General features: G+C 39.2%; 2 protein-coding genes across 2 annotated transcripts in view; both read right to left on the minus strand.

Moving 5' to 3' along the window:
- Window positions 1-4: 4 nt before the first annotated feature.
- On the minus strand, window positions 5-1,453 carry LOC100463713 (protocadherin alpha-6; the record flags this gene model as incomplete). Its single annotated transcript, XM_034653092.1, has 1 exon — window positions 5-1,453. A coding segment is annotated over exon 1 (1,374 nt), but the record flags the coding sequence as incomplete, so codon positions are not given.
- A 38-nt stretch (window positions 1,454-1,491) lies between these two features.
- Window positions 1,492-16,294, minus strand: part of LOC100465967 — a 25,088-nt gene continuing 10,285 nt past the window's right edge. Inside the window, 7 exon segments of the mRNA XM_034653093.1 lie at window positions 1,492-1,553; window positions 9,156-9,238; window positions 9,240-9,426; window positions 9,428-10,131; window positions 10,133-11,439; window positions 11,442-11,500; window positions 11,613-11,662. Coding sequence (XP_034508984.1) covers window positions 1,517-1,553; window positions 9,156-9,238; window positions 9,240-9,426; window positions 9,428-10,131; window positions 10,133-11,439; window positions 11,442-11,500; window positions 11,613-11,662 — 2,427 coding nt within the window. The 3' untranslated portion in view covers window positions 1,492-1,516.

The following is a 16,294-nucleotide window of genomic DNA, read 5'->3' on the forward strand; positions in this document are numbered from 1 at the left end:
TTTTGTCGTTCACGTCGGCCACTTCCACGGACACGCTGGCCGTGGCGGAGAGCGAAGGCGAGCCTCCGTCCCGTGCGGTCACTACTAGAACATAGTTCTCCACGCTCTCGCGGTCCAGGGTGCTTTCCAGCACCAGCGAATAGTAATTCTTGAAGGTGGACACCAGCTTGAAGGGGACATGGGGGGTTAGTGAGCAGGTCACTTGCCCGTTGGCACCGAAGTCGAGATCTGACACGCTAATTAGGGCAATAACAGTACCTAATTGAGCGTCCTCTCGGATAGGCAAGGATAAGGAAGTCAATGCAATCTGAGGGACATTATCATTTTTATCCAAAACTTTCAATAAAACAGTGCAATGTCCAGCCATGGGTGGGTGGCCTTTGTCCGTCGCGTCAACACGAATTTTGTATAAATTTAATTTTTCAAAATCTAAATTCCCTTTAGTTACTATTTCTCCAGTATTTGGATCTATTCTAAACTGGTCTCTAACCACGGTTGGAACAAGGCTATTAAAAGAGTATGAAATTTCACCATTCACTCCTTCGTCCCGATCAGAAGCGTTCAGTCTGATGACTATTGTTCCGTTGCCGGAGTTTTCAAAGATCCTTACTTCATATTCAGTTTGTTCGAAACTGGGAGCATTGTCATTCACGTCCAGCACAGTGACCAGCAGCTGAACAGTGCCAGTGAGCTCGGGTTTGCCTTCGTCGGTGGCTGTCAGCAGTAAGTTATGTTCGGGAGCTTCCTCTCTGTCCAAGGATTTCCTTAACACGAGCCCAATCTGTGTATTGTCATCACTGTTTGTTTTCACATCTAGGGCGAAGTATTCGCTGGAACTGAGTTTATAGGATAAGAGGGAATTCGAGCCAACATCTGCATCTGACGCGCCCTCTAGTGGAAACAGAGAATCTGGCAGCCTTGATTCGTAAATCAGCACCCTTTGTTCCTTTAAACGAAACACCGGCGCGTTGTCGTTAATATCCTTCACCTCCACCTCTACATGGAAAACCTGCAGCGGCCTGTCCACGATCACCTCCAGGTGGATGCTGCACTCCAGACTCCGCCCGCACAGCTCCTCCCGGTCGATCCGAGAATTCACAAACAAAATGCCATTCTGCAGATTTACCTCCAGAAGGTCCCCATGGCCTTTGGACGCCACCCGGAACAGGCGCGGCACCAGCTCCGCCAGCTCCAGCCCCAAGTCCTGGGCGATGCGGCCGACGAAGGTGCCGTGTTTGGCCTCCTCGGCGACGGAGTACTGAACCTGGCCGCTGCCCTCCTCCCACGCTGCAAGGAGCAGAAGCGAGAGCAGCAGATACTGAGATCCCAGTCGGCCTTCCAGGGTAATAACCATGTCAAATACTTGTTTTATTTCCATCAGAAGATCTTGTCTCGCAATTAAGATGAAATCTGTATGATCCCAAGTCTGTTAACCCAATTTTTCTGCGCCTGACATCACTGAGCACTCGTGGAACTAATCAGTAATAGGAGGAATGGATTTTGCATACTGTAATAACTAGATTGACTTCATGGTAGACAGCGACATCATGCGGCTACAAAGGGTAAGAAATGAACTCATAACCACGCTAAGCTGTAGTCCTCTAAGTTAAAAAAAGAAAAATCTAAATTGCCTTACTTTAATAGTAAATCTCCTTATGTTTGTAATTTGCAGAGCCAGTTTCATCCGTCTGATTTCTTTTGTTAATTTAGAGCAGGGTGAGGGATCAGATAATTCATAACAAAACAACTTCTCTCGCAATAATTTAATTACTGTTATCAACCACTTCAGAAAATTTGTGATCTTAAATAGTCTGGGAATTAGAAGTGCAAACTATACTACACTTTGTGTAGAAAAGAAACATGTGCATATATTTCTGTTATAGGACATGCTACTATATTTTGCTCTGAGAAAATAATGGAATGTAATTTTAAATTAACAAAGTTTATCCAGATTTTTATTTTTTATTTTTTTTAAGATTTTATTTATTTATTTGACAGAGATAGAGACAGCCAGAGAGAGAGGGAACACAAGCAGGGGGAGTGGGAGAGAAAGAAGCAGGCTCATAGCGGAGGAGCCTGATGTGGGGCTCAACCCCACAACGCCAGGATCACGCCCTGAGCCAAAGGCAGACACTTAACTGCCGTGCCACCCAGGCACCCCTATCCATATTTTTAAAACCTTATAGATTATTGAAGTCCATTCTTTCTTTCTTTGATGAATATTAAATACTCCCAAGGCTGTTTCTTTTATTTAATAATTGAAGAGGAAAATTATAGTACATATTCTTTACAGCATTTCTAAATTTTCCTGCAGTTTATATTGGGCCTCCTCCTCAAAACACTTTCCTTCACATACTTCATCACTGCAAATTCTAGTGGAATATCTACCCATAACTCTTTAAGGCTCTGATCCTTCAGCTGCTCCTAAATGACCTCATCCTTTTCTCTCAATCTCAACTTTGTATATGCTTTCCTTTAAGGGCTCTCATCCACTTCCAGGACTTTTACTGAAGGTATTCCCAAACTCACATCTTCCTCCCCCTTTCTATGGTTCTCTTTTTTTAAAAAAGATTTTATTTTTATTTTTTGTTTGTTTTTAGAGAAAGAGACAGCAGAGAGAGAGAGAGAGCACCAGCGAGCAGTGAGGAGGAGCCAAGGGAGAGGGAGAAGCAGGCTCCCTGCTGAGCAGGGAGTGAGATGTGGGGCATGATCCTATGGGATCATGACCTGAGCCAAAGGCAGACACTTAACCGCTTAACCGACTGAGCCACCCAGGTGCCCCCCTTTCTATGGTTCTAATTGTTATTTTCACCCATGCATGCTGATGACTCCCAGAAAATAATTTGATTACAATTTGAAGATTATGAAGAGATATCATTACTAACCCCCATGGCATGAACATTCTACATGTCACCTATATGAATTTTTTTTTAAAGATTTTATTTATTTATTTGACAGAGATAGAGACAGCCAGCGAGAGAGGGAACACAAGCAGGGGGAGTGGGAGAGGAAGAAGCAGGCTCATAGCAGGGGAGCCTGATGTGGGGCTCGATCCCTTAACGCTGGGATCACGCCCTGAGCCGAAGGCAGAAGCTCAACCACTGTGCCACCCAGGCGCCCCACCTATATGAATTTTTTATTAGTCCTCCTCCCTTACCTGCCTTATTCAAAATCTGTCAACAGTCCATCTGTCTTTTCACATACTACCATATTTATCTTCATGAGTGCAGCTATTATTGAATTGCACTAAAGATAGAAATTCCATGACAGTAGAGTCACTTCTACATGACCTGAGATGCAATCACAAGTCAACGTTTCCAGTGTTATTTTTAACTACTCTCCAATGTGAATTCTATTTTGCAGACAATCTAGATCACTTCCTTGTCTTCTTCCTCAGCACAACCTTTGTTCAAGGTGTTTCTAAAATTGCCTCCATCTTTACCTGTGAAAATGTTACCCCGATATCAAAATGAAGCCCAAATGTCAATTTTACCATGAATTCATCTGTAATATTATCAACTGGAGATGATCAAACTCTTCCTCAAAATGCACACACACAAAAAAGACTTTTCAAATGGACACTTGCCAACACCCACCCCCCAAAATTCTCATATACTTGTAAAACCTCATAGCAACTGTAATAGTACAAAGCTCCCCCACCACTATGAGAAGCTTCATCTTAAAAGAATTGACCGAGATCTGTGTAATACTCCCCATCACTGAATTTCTATTGCTGTCATTTTGGGTAAACAGAGAGTTCATGTGCTAACCAATAATATCTCCCAAAATGAAATTTCCCTTTGCTTGCAGGAAGTTAAGCCTTGACAAAAGATATATTAGTTTGCAGGTTTTTTTTTTTTAGCCCAATGCAGGGCTTGAACTCACGACCCTGAGATCAAGACCTGAGCTGAGATCTAGAACCTGCCACTTAACTAACTGAGCCACCCAGGCACCCCTAGCTTGCAGTCTTATTGTTGAAAGTTATCTATAGTGGTTAAGATTTTTCATATTTTGGTCTATGTGAAGAGTCTCTTTGAATTTCTACTTTAAAATTAGCTAATTAGGGGCATCTAGGTGGCTCAGTTGGTTAAGTATTTGACTTCAGCTCAGGTCATGATCTCTAAGATTGAGCCCCCTTGTGGGGCTCCTTGCTCAGCAGGGAGTCTTCTCCCCCCCCTTTGCCACTCACTACCCCCCCGTTTGTGCTCCTTCTATCAAACAAATAATTAAAATATTTAAAAAATAAAAATAAAACTAGCTAATTAAAGTTAACTATCAAATCTCTATTTGATAGTTTCCTAGTAATTTCTAGAAGAGTGATAGATAATCCAATTAATGGGGACTTTTGTAATAATCCTGCTTATTGGCTCCCAGTGGAAAATTATGCAATGTTACTGAAATGCTTCCTGTAAAATAAACACGGAAAAGGAGGGGTGCCCCACATTGGGCTCCCTGCTCAGCAGGGAGTCTGCTTCTCCCTCTGACTCTACCTCCCTTATACTCTCTCTTCACTCTCTCTCTCAAATAAATAAATAAAATCTTTTAAAAAAAAGATTTATTTATTTATTTGACACAGAGACAGCCAGTGAGAGAGACAGCCAGCGAGAGAGAGACAAGCAGGGGGAGTGGGAGAGGAAGAATCAGGCTCATAGCGGAGGAGCCTGATGTGGGGCTCGATCCCAGAATGCTGGGATCATGCCCTGAGCTGAAGGCAGACGCTTAACGACTGAGACACCCAGGAGCCCCAATAAATAAAATATTTAAAAAAAAAATGGAAAGAAAAATATTGGTCTTCTCATAAGAAATAGCTTATATATTTGTTCATTTATATACTCAAATACTTCATTCCAGTCAAGGAAGAAGATTATGTAGAGAAAACCTTTAGTCAATTTATGGACAGCTTCCTCTCCCAGCAAAGAAATATTTTAGTTACAATATAAATAAAGAATTTATATTTTAAAAATAACTTAATTTTTGGGGGGGGGCGCCTGGGTGGCGCAGTCATTAAGCAGCTGCCTTCAGCTCAGGGCGTGATCCCAGCATTGTGGGATCGAGCCCCACATCAGGCTTCTCCGCGAGGAGCCTGCTTCTTCCTCTCCCACTCCCCCTCTTGTGTTCCCTCTCTCGCTGGCTGTCTCTCTGTGTCAAATAAATAAATAAAATCTTTAAAAAAAATAAAATAAAAAATAAAAATAACTTAATTTTTTCAAAAGCTGACAAGTGTTAACTACAAATTTAGGGGTGAGAACTCCCTCTCAATTTACAGGACTTCCTCAAAGCAATACGGTACTAGAAACACTTAAATAGTATGATACAAGTATATTTATACAATTAAATACATGTGAGAATGTAAGAAATAGCCAAAGTAATAAAAAGGAAATTAACATTTTGTCATATGAAATGTGGAATATTTGAGATAGACACTGCTTTTGCCTATGGTAAAGTCAAATGTACAGCTTTGTTATAAAGAATTGCCTTGATAAACAACAAACCCAAGAGAGGATTTTGTATCATGGTACTTATTTTTAAAATCTGAAAACAAAAAGCAACAATAAATACCAATAAAGAGCACAGGCATTAATTTCTCTTACATCAGCCATTGCAACATTTTTCTAGATATGTCTCCTGAGGCCAAGAAAAGAAAAGTGAAATTAAACTACTGGGACTACATCAAAATAAAAAGCTTCTGCATAGCAAAGGAAACTATCGACAAAACTAAAGTAAGACCAACTGAATGGGAAAGATATTTACAAATGACATATCCAATAAATGGTTAGCATCCAAAAATATAAAGAACTTGTACAACTCAACACCTAAAAAACAAATAGTCCGATTAAACTGGGCAGAAAACATGAACAGACATTTCTCCAAAGAAGATATTCAGATGGATAACTGACACATAAAAAGATGTTCAACATCACTCATCCTCAGGGTAATGCAAATCAAAACTACAATAAGATGTCACCTCACGCCTGTCAGAATGGCTAAAATCAACACAAGAAACGACAGGTGTTAGCGAGGATGTTAGCGAGAAAAAGGAACCCTCATGCACTGTTGGTGAGAATGCAAACTGGCACAGCCACTATGGAAGACTGTAAGGAGGTTCCTCAAGATATTAAAAATAGAACTACCCTATGATCCAGTAATTTCACTACTGGGTATTTACCCAAGGAATATGAACACTATACCAAAGGGATATATGCACCCCTATGTTTATTGCAGGATTAATTACAATAGCCAAATTACAAAAGCATCTCAAGTGACCATCAAAAGATGAATGGACAAAGATGTGGCATAAGATATTACTCAGCTATAAAAAATAAAGACGTCTTGCTATTAGCAACAACATGGATGGTTCTAGAAAGTATAATGCTAAGATAAATAAGTCAGAGAAAGATAAATACCATATGATTTCACTCATATGTGGAATTTGAGAAAGAAAACAAATGAAAAGAGACAAACCAAAAAAAAAAGAGACTCTTAACTATAGAGAACAAATTGATAGTCACCAGAGTGGAGGGGGGTTGGGCGAATGGGTGAAATAGGTGAAGGGGATTAAGAGTACACTTGCCATGATGATCCCTGAATAACGTATAGAAATGTTGAATCACTATATTGTACATCTGAAACTAACATAACACTGTATGTCAATACATACATATACACACATAAACTCATCATTGTATTCTAAAGCAAGAACCATTTAAAAAAGTCTAGGAGAATTTTACTGGTGAATTTTGTTATTGAATTTTAGACATAACAGTATTAGATAATGATTCAGTCTTATCCGAGTAAAAACAATTTGTGAGGTATTACTTAATCTCAGGCAGTCTACTCTTACCAAGTTTGTGAAAGATCTCCATGTTGCTAAACTCTGGAAGAAATATAATGCAAGCCAATGTGCAATTAAAAATGTTCAAGGAGGGGCATCTGGGTGGCTCAGTCAGTTAAGTGGCTGCCATCGGCTCAGGTCATGATCCCAGGGTCCTGGCATCGAGCCCCAGTCCTGCTCCTTGCTCAGTTGGTAGCCTGCTTCTCCTTCTCCCACTCCTCCCCGCTCCCCTGCTCGTGCTCATGCTCTCTCTCTCTCTCTCTCTCTCTCTCTCTCTCTCTCTATATATATATATATATATATATATATCTCAAATAAATAAATAAAATCCTTAATAAAATAAAATGTTCAAGGAGCCACATTTTCAAAATAATCTCTACACCCAACATCAGGCTCAAACTCACAACAGTGAGATCAGGAGTCATGCACTCTACCTACTGAGCCAACTGGGTGTCCCTTAGTAGCTCCATTTTTTTTATTAGAGAGAATGAATGCAAGGGGGGGTGGAGAAGAGGGAGAGGAGGCAGAGGGAAAGGGAGAGAGAGAATCCCAAGCAGGCTCCTCAATCAGTGCCCAGCCTGAGACAGGGCTCATCCCAAGATCCTGAGATCATGACCTAAGCCAAAACCAAAAGTCAGACACACAACCGTTTGAACCACCCAGGCACCCCAGTTGCCACATTTTTAAAAAGTAAAAACAAGTAGGTGAAATTTTAATAGTATATTTTATTTAAATGAATGTATCCCAAACACTACCATTTCAACATGTAAATATTACTTTCAAAAGTATTGATGAAATATTTTTCATTTTAAGGTTTGTACTGTCTTTGAAATTTAGTGTGCATTTTCAAAATTGAAATATAACTGACATAAAACATCATAAAAAACAAAAACAAAAGATACCAATAATGTCTAATTTAAATATGTTAGGATTTTCCCAGCTGTGAGAGTTAAAAATTGCTTCTTACCAATATAATAATTTGTCAATTGAAAAAAATGCAAGTTAGAGAAAAACTAATCATTGTTTCACTAAATGTTGATGTTAGGGTATGGGAAAAAATTATGATATATCGCAAAGTAGGGCACCATAAATCTGGAAAAAGGAATGTGACAGACACATCCTCAAGTACTGATAAATAATAATTATCAAGATATATTAAGAAAAACAGGAAAAGTGACATAGCTATTATGTCTTAGAAGAGAGGTGTTTATTTGTATATAAAGAAAATAACTGTAGAAAGATCACCAAGAAATTGTGGCGTTTCAAATAGTCAAGGAAGACAGGCACCTAGCTGGCTCAGTCAGTAGAACATGTGACTCTTGTCTCAGGGTTGTGAATCAAACCGCACCTTTGGTGTAAATATTCCTTTAAAAAAAAAAACCGCCTAGGGGCGCCTGGGTGGCACAGCGGTTAGGCGTCTGCCTTCAGCTCAGGGCGTGATCCTGGCGTTATGGGATCGAGCCCCACATCAGGCTCCTCCATGTGAGCCTGCTTCTTCCTCTCCCACTCCCCCTGCTTGTGTTCCCTCTCTCGCTGGCTGTCTCTATCTCTGTCAAATAAATAAATATAATCTTTAAAAAAAACCGCCTTAGAAATGTTCAAGAAGGTATATTAAGTTGCTCGATATCGAAGGTGGAAGAGAGACATTTCAAACCATTGTAAACCATATAAGTGTATTTCCTATTCAAAAATAAATGAAGCCCCTACAGGTAAAAAATAATCATAAATATCAAATTCATCATAAGTATGCGAAAGCCAACCATTTAGAGAAACCTTAAGAGAATCATCCAATGTACAGATATTAACTTAAAAAGGAAATTAAATTGGTATAATAAAAACACTAAAATAACTGATATCAATGGAAAAGAAAAGGCAAAGTGACATAGTGACCTTAAAACATTTCAGTGCAGTGGTAATATGAGATGTGAAACTAAATAACTCCAAATATGTCATACAAGTACCTCCCTACAACATTTACTAAAGATTGAAAAATTAAAATATTTACTAAATTTTATTTGGGAAACAATTTCTATCATGCAAAGAAAAGCAATCCATTCAAACCAACTTTTAAAATTTTAAAAAAGGGAATGCTACTGAAATAAATTCTTTACTGCAAAGCGATTATCTGCAACAAATTAAAATGAATTCTAAGCATAACTGTAATTTTGAGTAAATGAATTAGTACCAATACAGAACTTACATCTGAAATGATGAGATAATAATCAAGTATAAAACCATAATTTAAAATAAAAAGATGGAGGGAAATAATAAATATTAAAGATTTAAAACGAAAATTATTGTGAAAAATATTTTTGAGACTCACAGTGTCTGCAGAGCTGGGACCCTGAGGTAGGCTGGGGCTGAAGGCCATGAGGTCGGTCTTGGGCGGACCCTCCCCAGAGCACACCCTCTGCCGCCTCTGCTGCGAGTACGACCAGCTCCCCACCGCGCTGGAGCACACGAGCGTGGGCTTCCCAGGCCCGCACGCGCCCTCCGTGGGCAGCGCCGAGCACCGCAGCGCCGTGTACAGCAGCAGCGTCAGCACCAACAGGCTGGACACGGCGCAGATGGCGATGATCAGGTACACGTTGACCCACCAGCGCCGCCTCCGCGCCCGCCGCGCCCGCCAACACCCGCGACGACGCCTTTGGCGCCTGGCCGCTCTCCACCAGCGACAGCAGCACGGTGGCCGTGGCCGTCAGCGCCGGCTCGCCGTGGTCCTTCACCAGCACCAGCAGGCGCTGGCGCGCCAAGTCCGCCTCGTCCAGGCTGCGCGTCGTGCTGATCTCGCCCGTGTACAGCGCCACGCGGAACGGGCTGCGCGCGCCCCCCGCCGCCGGCTGCAGCTCATACGACAGCCACGCGTTGTAGCCAGAGTCCGCGTCCACCGCGCGCACCTTCGCCACCACGTGGCCCGCGCCCACCGACCGCGACACCAGCTCGCTCAGCGCGCCGCCCGCGCCGCCCGCCCCAGGCCGCAGCGGCAGCAGCGCGGGCGCGTTGTCGTTCTCGTCCAGCACGAACACCTGCAGCGTCACGTTGCTGCCCAGCGGAGGCACGCCCGCGTCGCGCGCGCTCACTTGGAACTGCAGCAGCTCCAGCTCCTCGTGGTCCAGCGGCTGCAGCGCGTACACCTTGCCGCTCTCCGCGTGCACCGACACGTAGCTCGACAGCGCGCGCTCGCCCACGCGCCGCTCCACCAGCGAGTAGGACACCAGCGCGTTCTCCTGCGCGTCGGCGTCGCGCGCAGACACCGTGAAGATGTGGCAGCCGGGCGGGTTGTTCTCCTTCACGAACACCTGTGTACTCGGTCTGCGCGAATGCAGGCGCGTTGTCGTTCACGTCAGCCACTTCCACGTACATGCTAGCTGTGGTGGACAGCGAAGGCGATCCCCCATCTCGCGCTGTCACCACCAGTTCATAGTTCTCCACGCTCTCTCGGTCCAGGGCGCTTTCCAGCACCAGCGAATAGTAATTCTTGAAAGTGGACAACAGCTTGAAGGGAACGTCGGGCGACAGGGTGCAGGTCACCTGCCCATTGAGACCGGAGTCTCGGTCGGACAAACTAATCAGGGCGATGACGGTACCCACTGAAGCGTCCTCTTGGACCGGCAGAGATATGGAAGTTATGACCATCTCTGGGGTGTTATCATTCTCATCCAGAAGTTTTACTATTACTTTGCAGTGTCCAGTTAATGGGAATGGACTTCTATCTACAGCATCAATATTAATTTCGTATAAATTACAGACTTCGTAATCCAGTTCTCCCGTAACTGTTATTTCCCCACTATTCGAATCGATTACAAATTTAGATTTGACGTTGTCAAGAACAAGATCACTAAAGAGGTATACTATTTCCTTATTAATGCCTTCATCTGCATCTGAGGCGTTCAGTTTAATAACTAATGTCCCATTCGGTGCATTTTCTAATAATCTGATATTATAAATTGATTTATCAAATTTAGGGGCATTATCATTCGCATCCAATACGTTGATCAATAATTGAACTGTACCTGTTAGTTCAGGTTTTCCTCCATCAATTGCAGTCAGTAATAAAAGATGTTCCTGGATTTCTTCTCGATCTACTGCCTTCTTTAAGACTAGCTCTAAAATGTTTGTTTCTTCTTCATTTGCTTTAACATCCAAGTCAAAATATTCATTAGGATTTAATTTGTATCTCAATTCTGCGTTTACTCCAACATCCATATCAGATGCGCCCTCTAGCGGAAACCGGGAATCCACTACTCTTGACTCTAAAATAAATAATCTTTGTTCCTGTCGGAAGAACCTTGGCGGGTTGTCGTTAATGTCCTTCACCTCCACCTCCACATGGAAAACCTGCAGCGGCCTGTCCACGATCACCTCCAGGTGGATGCTACACTCCGCGCTCCGCCCGCACAGCTCCTCCCGGTCGATCCGAGAATTCACAAACAAAATGCCATTCTGCAGATTTACCTCCAGAAGGTCTCTATGACCTTTGGACGCCACCCGGAACAGGCGCGGCACCAGCTCCGCCAGCTCCAGCCCCAGGTCTTGCGCGATGCGGCCCACGAAGGTGCCGTGTTTGACCTCCTCCAGGACCGAGTAGTGGACCTGGCCACTCCCGGCCTCCCAGACTGCGAACAGTAGAAGCCAGAGCAGCAGGCGCAGGGAACCAGGACTTCTTCTCTGGGAATATACCATCGCAAATTTGTTGCAATTTTCAAATGTCTATTGAACCACCACACGATAGCTTTTGGAAACCTAATTCCCAATTTGCTATAATTTTTTGTTTGCTCACCTTTTCAGCTTCAGGAGGAGAGTAAAAAACGGAGTAGCCTTTTCCTTTCTCTGTAAGGAAAATAAACTCACTGTATTCCTTTATCGGGAAAGGGAAAAAAAAAAAAAAAGCCAACCACCAAACTTGCGGTTTCCAGCGCCATCATGTGGATGAAAGGGTGAGTTTTTACTTTGTCATGCTTTATTTGCCTTAAGTTCATTAACTATTTACCAATTTCAATGACTTTTAAGTATTCTTTATTTTCCTTATCTCTAATTTAAATACATCGTTAAGATTATAAAAAAGGATATCAGTTTTCACTAAAATATTGCAAAATTAATACACTTTAGTCGTGCCCACCAATCTTTACTAGAGGAATTTGTATTGGTCTATTCTATTTAGGGAGTGGCTTTATATAATTCCTAACTGAAATTAAAGGTTTTAATTTTTCATTTATTTCCATACTAAAATATATCTTATAAATTTCTTGAGTGTTTTCTATGATTTTCATGGGATGTTTGTACATTACTTCTATGTTAATCATGAAATGAATTTATATTCCTCTTTGCAGCACTTAATATCTTTTTGTTGATGTTATCTTTAAAGTAACAAACTATTTGAATAGCATTCTTGTGTGAGTTTCCGTTTGGAAATCTAAAATTTAAATTGCTAAAAATCCATTTCTTTAATTTCTCCCTATATCACCTACTTTTAATGTTAACTAAAAAATAATATGTGGAGATTTAAATTTTCTAGAGGCCAAAATCATAGTAAAAACACTTTTGGTCAGTATCTTGACACCATTTTTCAAATTAGATGCATCTAGGCAGAATTTCTTCAACTACTAATAAATCACAGTTCATATAAACTGTGAAAGTACATATCTTTGCTTTTATGCAGCAAATCAAAATACTAATATTTTCCTGTAGATATACTACTCTATAAAATGTTTGGGTTCCAGTAAAAACTAAAACATTGAAAATAAACCACATTATTAACTTTTAATCATCTGTTTGATTTACTGAATGATACCACTTAGACTTACTTATAAATATGGCCAAAAGAAAATGTCATCAATTATTTCCACTGAAAAAGAAATTTAGTCTTCTGCTTGTGTATATACTACCTAGAATTCCTTAAATATTAAAAAATCCTCCTTACCTATGAAGACATTGGGTCCAGGAGATCAATAATTCTATTATTGACACTTTTACATGTAAAGCACAAACCACAAATATATTCTTTAATTTTTAAGTTGTGTGTGAGACTCGAAGTATTATTTTTGTGTCAATGTATAAAACAAATGTGGAAAAATGGTAATATAAAGAATAGTGAGAAGATAAATGAGAAATTACTAGAAAATATAAAATCAATTGAAACACTTTTGCTTCCCAGTATTCAAAGTAGCAAAGAATTAGAATAATGTTGCTGGATTCATTTCTTGTATAATATTTAACAGTACATTTATCATTCCCTTTAGTTTTTCAAAGATTCTTACTCTTTCTACTAACATGACTTTCCCCTCGGCACTCAGATCACCCAAACACTAAATAATCTGAACACTAATCAAATTTCCAGATTACTTATCTGTTACCGATAATGACAATTTGAAAACATTTTCATATACAACAGCTAAAAAAACAGAAGTGATAATAAATGTGTTGAAAATACCATCAGTTAAGGTTGATTTACCTTCTATTATGGAACTATGACTGGTGTGAAACTCCAAAACCATACTATAAACCAATTTACTTTTGAAAAAAGTGAATGTCAAGTATTTAACAGCCAAACTGACAATGTGATGTTAACTATGTAGGCATGGTGATTTATAGAATATTTTTAGCACATATTTCAACATTTTGAAAATATTCACAATGGAAAAAATGGCATCAACAGTATCACATGCTTCTTTCAGTTTGTATTTTCTTTCATGTAAATATATAGATATTTCAAGAGAAAACAAGACTCTTGACATTTGACCCATTTTCACATCTGTTGGATAATATTAAGTTTTTGAATTATCACCTGCATTTGTTTTTCAATGCTCAACTATTTTGGGGGAGGTTAAGTTCTCAACAATTATAGACTCTCTGGTCTTAATTCCACAGACAACTCCATAGGTAGAGAAAATCTTTTAATCTTTTTCCAAACCATTCTTTCAATCAATATTATAGATTACCTTAATAACTGATCTTTTCATTTGGTAGTTTCTTTAAAATTTTTAGTTATATTTCAACCTTGTTACAGAAATTAAACTCCTTCCTTGACCATGAATTTAGGTTAAGAAAACCAGATAGAGTTTTGAGACATCTGTACTTAATATAATGGGAAGCATTCCAAAAAGATGTTACACTAGAAAATTTAACTTTGCATTGGAGTCTAGATGCCCTTCATCACTACAAAACTGCAGAATAAAATTTTAATAAGCTGTATTTCTCTCCTATTTGTAAAAATTTACATTGGTCTGCCACACTGTCCAGAAATAACAGGTGAAGTTGAAGCAATCTTTTAAAGACTTATAAATAATTTATGCAGCTATGTCAAATTTGACCAAAAAATTAATTATGAAAACTTATCCTATGAAAGCACATTTGTGCATATGGCATATATCTTTACATTACTCTTAATGGTTCAACCTCCCTATAAAGTACTGTGCTAAAATATATTTTCTCTGGGGAGAAAAATCTGAGAGTAATTTCAAAGTACCTCTAAGTGAAAATGTAAAGTATATTACATATAGTTTTTTATTCACAATCCTATTTCCTTTATTATTGCCAAATAGGCTCATTTAAAAGTGGAAAGGGACAATAGAGCTAAAATTTAAAACTTTTGGTTCTATTATCTGTATTCATATTAATATCCATATGGGCTCAAGCAAGTTTTTTATGTCTCAGCCACAGTTTATTCATCATTTAATTGAGAGAAATTATGATCTTTTAGGTCATATTCAGTTTTAAAATCCTAGGTCAAGTGAGTAGAAACTTGCTGAAGTGCAAGATTCTTATACCATTAGCCAGTGTCTAGGGTGTAAAAGAAGAAAGCAGGGTAATTAAACATCAATAAGCTTGGTTCTTATGATTTAGTGGTGAGGAGGAAGAAACAAAATTTCAAATAAAGTACAAAATTTTTATTCTACTAACTTTATTTCACACACCACAAAATAGAACTGGGGAGTGAGTGGGAAAGGAAAAAGTTCAGAAGATGTGTAATGACAAGCATCATTATAGGAGATAAAAAGGAAAAGAAATAAAATATTTATTTCAATTAAAACTTTTCCATAAATTCCTAAATCCGTATCTGTGAGATATTTATGTTATCCATGTTTTAAGGAATATAATGACATCTTCAATAACTATAAATTCTCAATCACAATATTCAAAACTCACTACAAAATTATCAGGCTTACCAAGCAAGAGGATTATGAGAAAAACATCACAATAAAAAAGGCACACACATTATCCATTTATTACAGTGATCTGATAGAGCACAAATAAACTGTGATTACTATACTGAAATAAATACAAACGAAAATAAAGAATTTCACCAGAAAACTGAAATCTTTTTCAAAAGGAAAACTACAATTCTAAAGGTAGAAAAATTTCACAACTGAAGTTTAGTTTCCATTGATGATTTTAATAATAGATTGAACTAAGAAGAGAAAAGTGCTGAATTAGAAGATTGGTCAGAATAAATATCCAGCATTAATAAAGAAACCAAAAATTATTTTCAAAAAACAGAAAGGGGCATAGAAGATATGAGAGATATGGTGATAATGCTGCACACACATATCCTTTGAGTTACAGAAGAAAAGGATAAAAAACGTGATGCAGAAGTGATATTTGAAGGCAGACTGCTGAAATTTTTCTGCACTGATGAAAGACACCAAGCCGCATATTCAAGAAACTTTCAACACTGCAAACAAGATAAAATAAAACTAAAACTGAGCATATAATAAAGCCACTGAAAATAAAAAACTAAGAAGTATAAAAAGCAGCTGGAGAAAAAGAAAAAAGGCACACTACCTGAACAATAAACTTGACAGCAATTTATTTCAAGAATGGCATTCATTTCAGGGGTATAATCTTGAAAGTGCTTGGGGGAAAAATCACTTCTAACCTAGAATTTGATACTCAGCAAAACTATTTTTCACAAGTGATGATGAAATAAGCATAGTTCTGATACCACTAAAAAAAATATTAAAGAATTTCTTCAGAAGAAATATGATCCCAGAAAGAAACAAAAAGTAACTGTACAAAACATAATAATAATGTAAACTGTGCCTAGAATAAATCCATAACTGAAAGGCATAATACCAAACAAAAGTGGAAGCAGGCAAAAGGAGTTATTGTTCAAGGTCCTAGCATTGTCTGGAAGTGGTAAAAGCACTAATTTAATTTAAATTCTAACAAGTCATTGATGCTTGTTTTAAACTCCAGGAAATCAACTCTCTCACACCAGACACAAAGATAAACTCCAAATGGATGAAAGACCTCGATGTGAGACAGGAATCCATCAAAATCCTAGAGAAGAGCATAGGCCAACCTCTACGACATCAGCCACAGCAACCTTTTTCATGACACATCTCCAAAGGCAAGAGAAACAAAAGAAAAAATGAACTTGTGGGACTTCATCAAGATAAAAAGCTTCTGCACAGCCAAGGAAACAGTCAAAAAAACTAAGAGGCAGCCCACGGAATGGGAGAA

The sequence above is a fragment of the Ailuropoda melanoleuca genome, unplaced genomic scaffold, assembly GCF_002007445.2.
Source record: "Ailuropoda melanoleuca isolate Jingjing unplaced genomic scaffold, ASM200744v2 unplaced-scaffold72122, whole genome shotgun sequence".
NCBI lineage: Eukaryota > Metazoa > Chordata > Mammalia > Carnivora > Ursidae > Ailuropoda > Ailuropoda melanoleuca.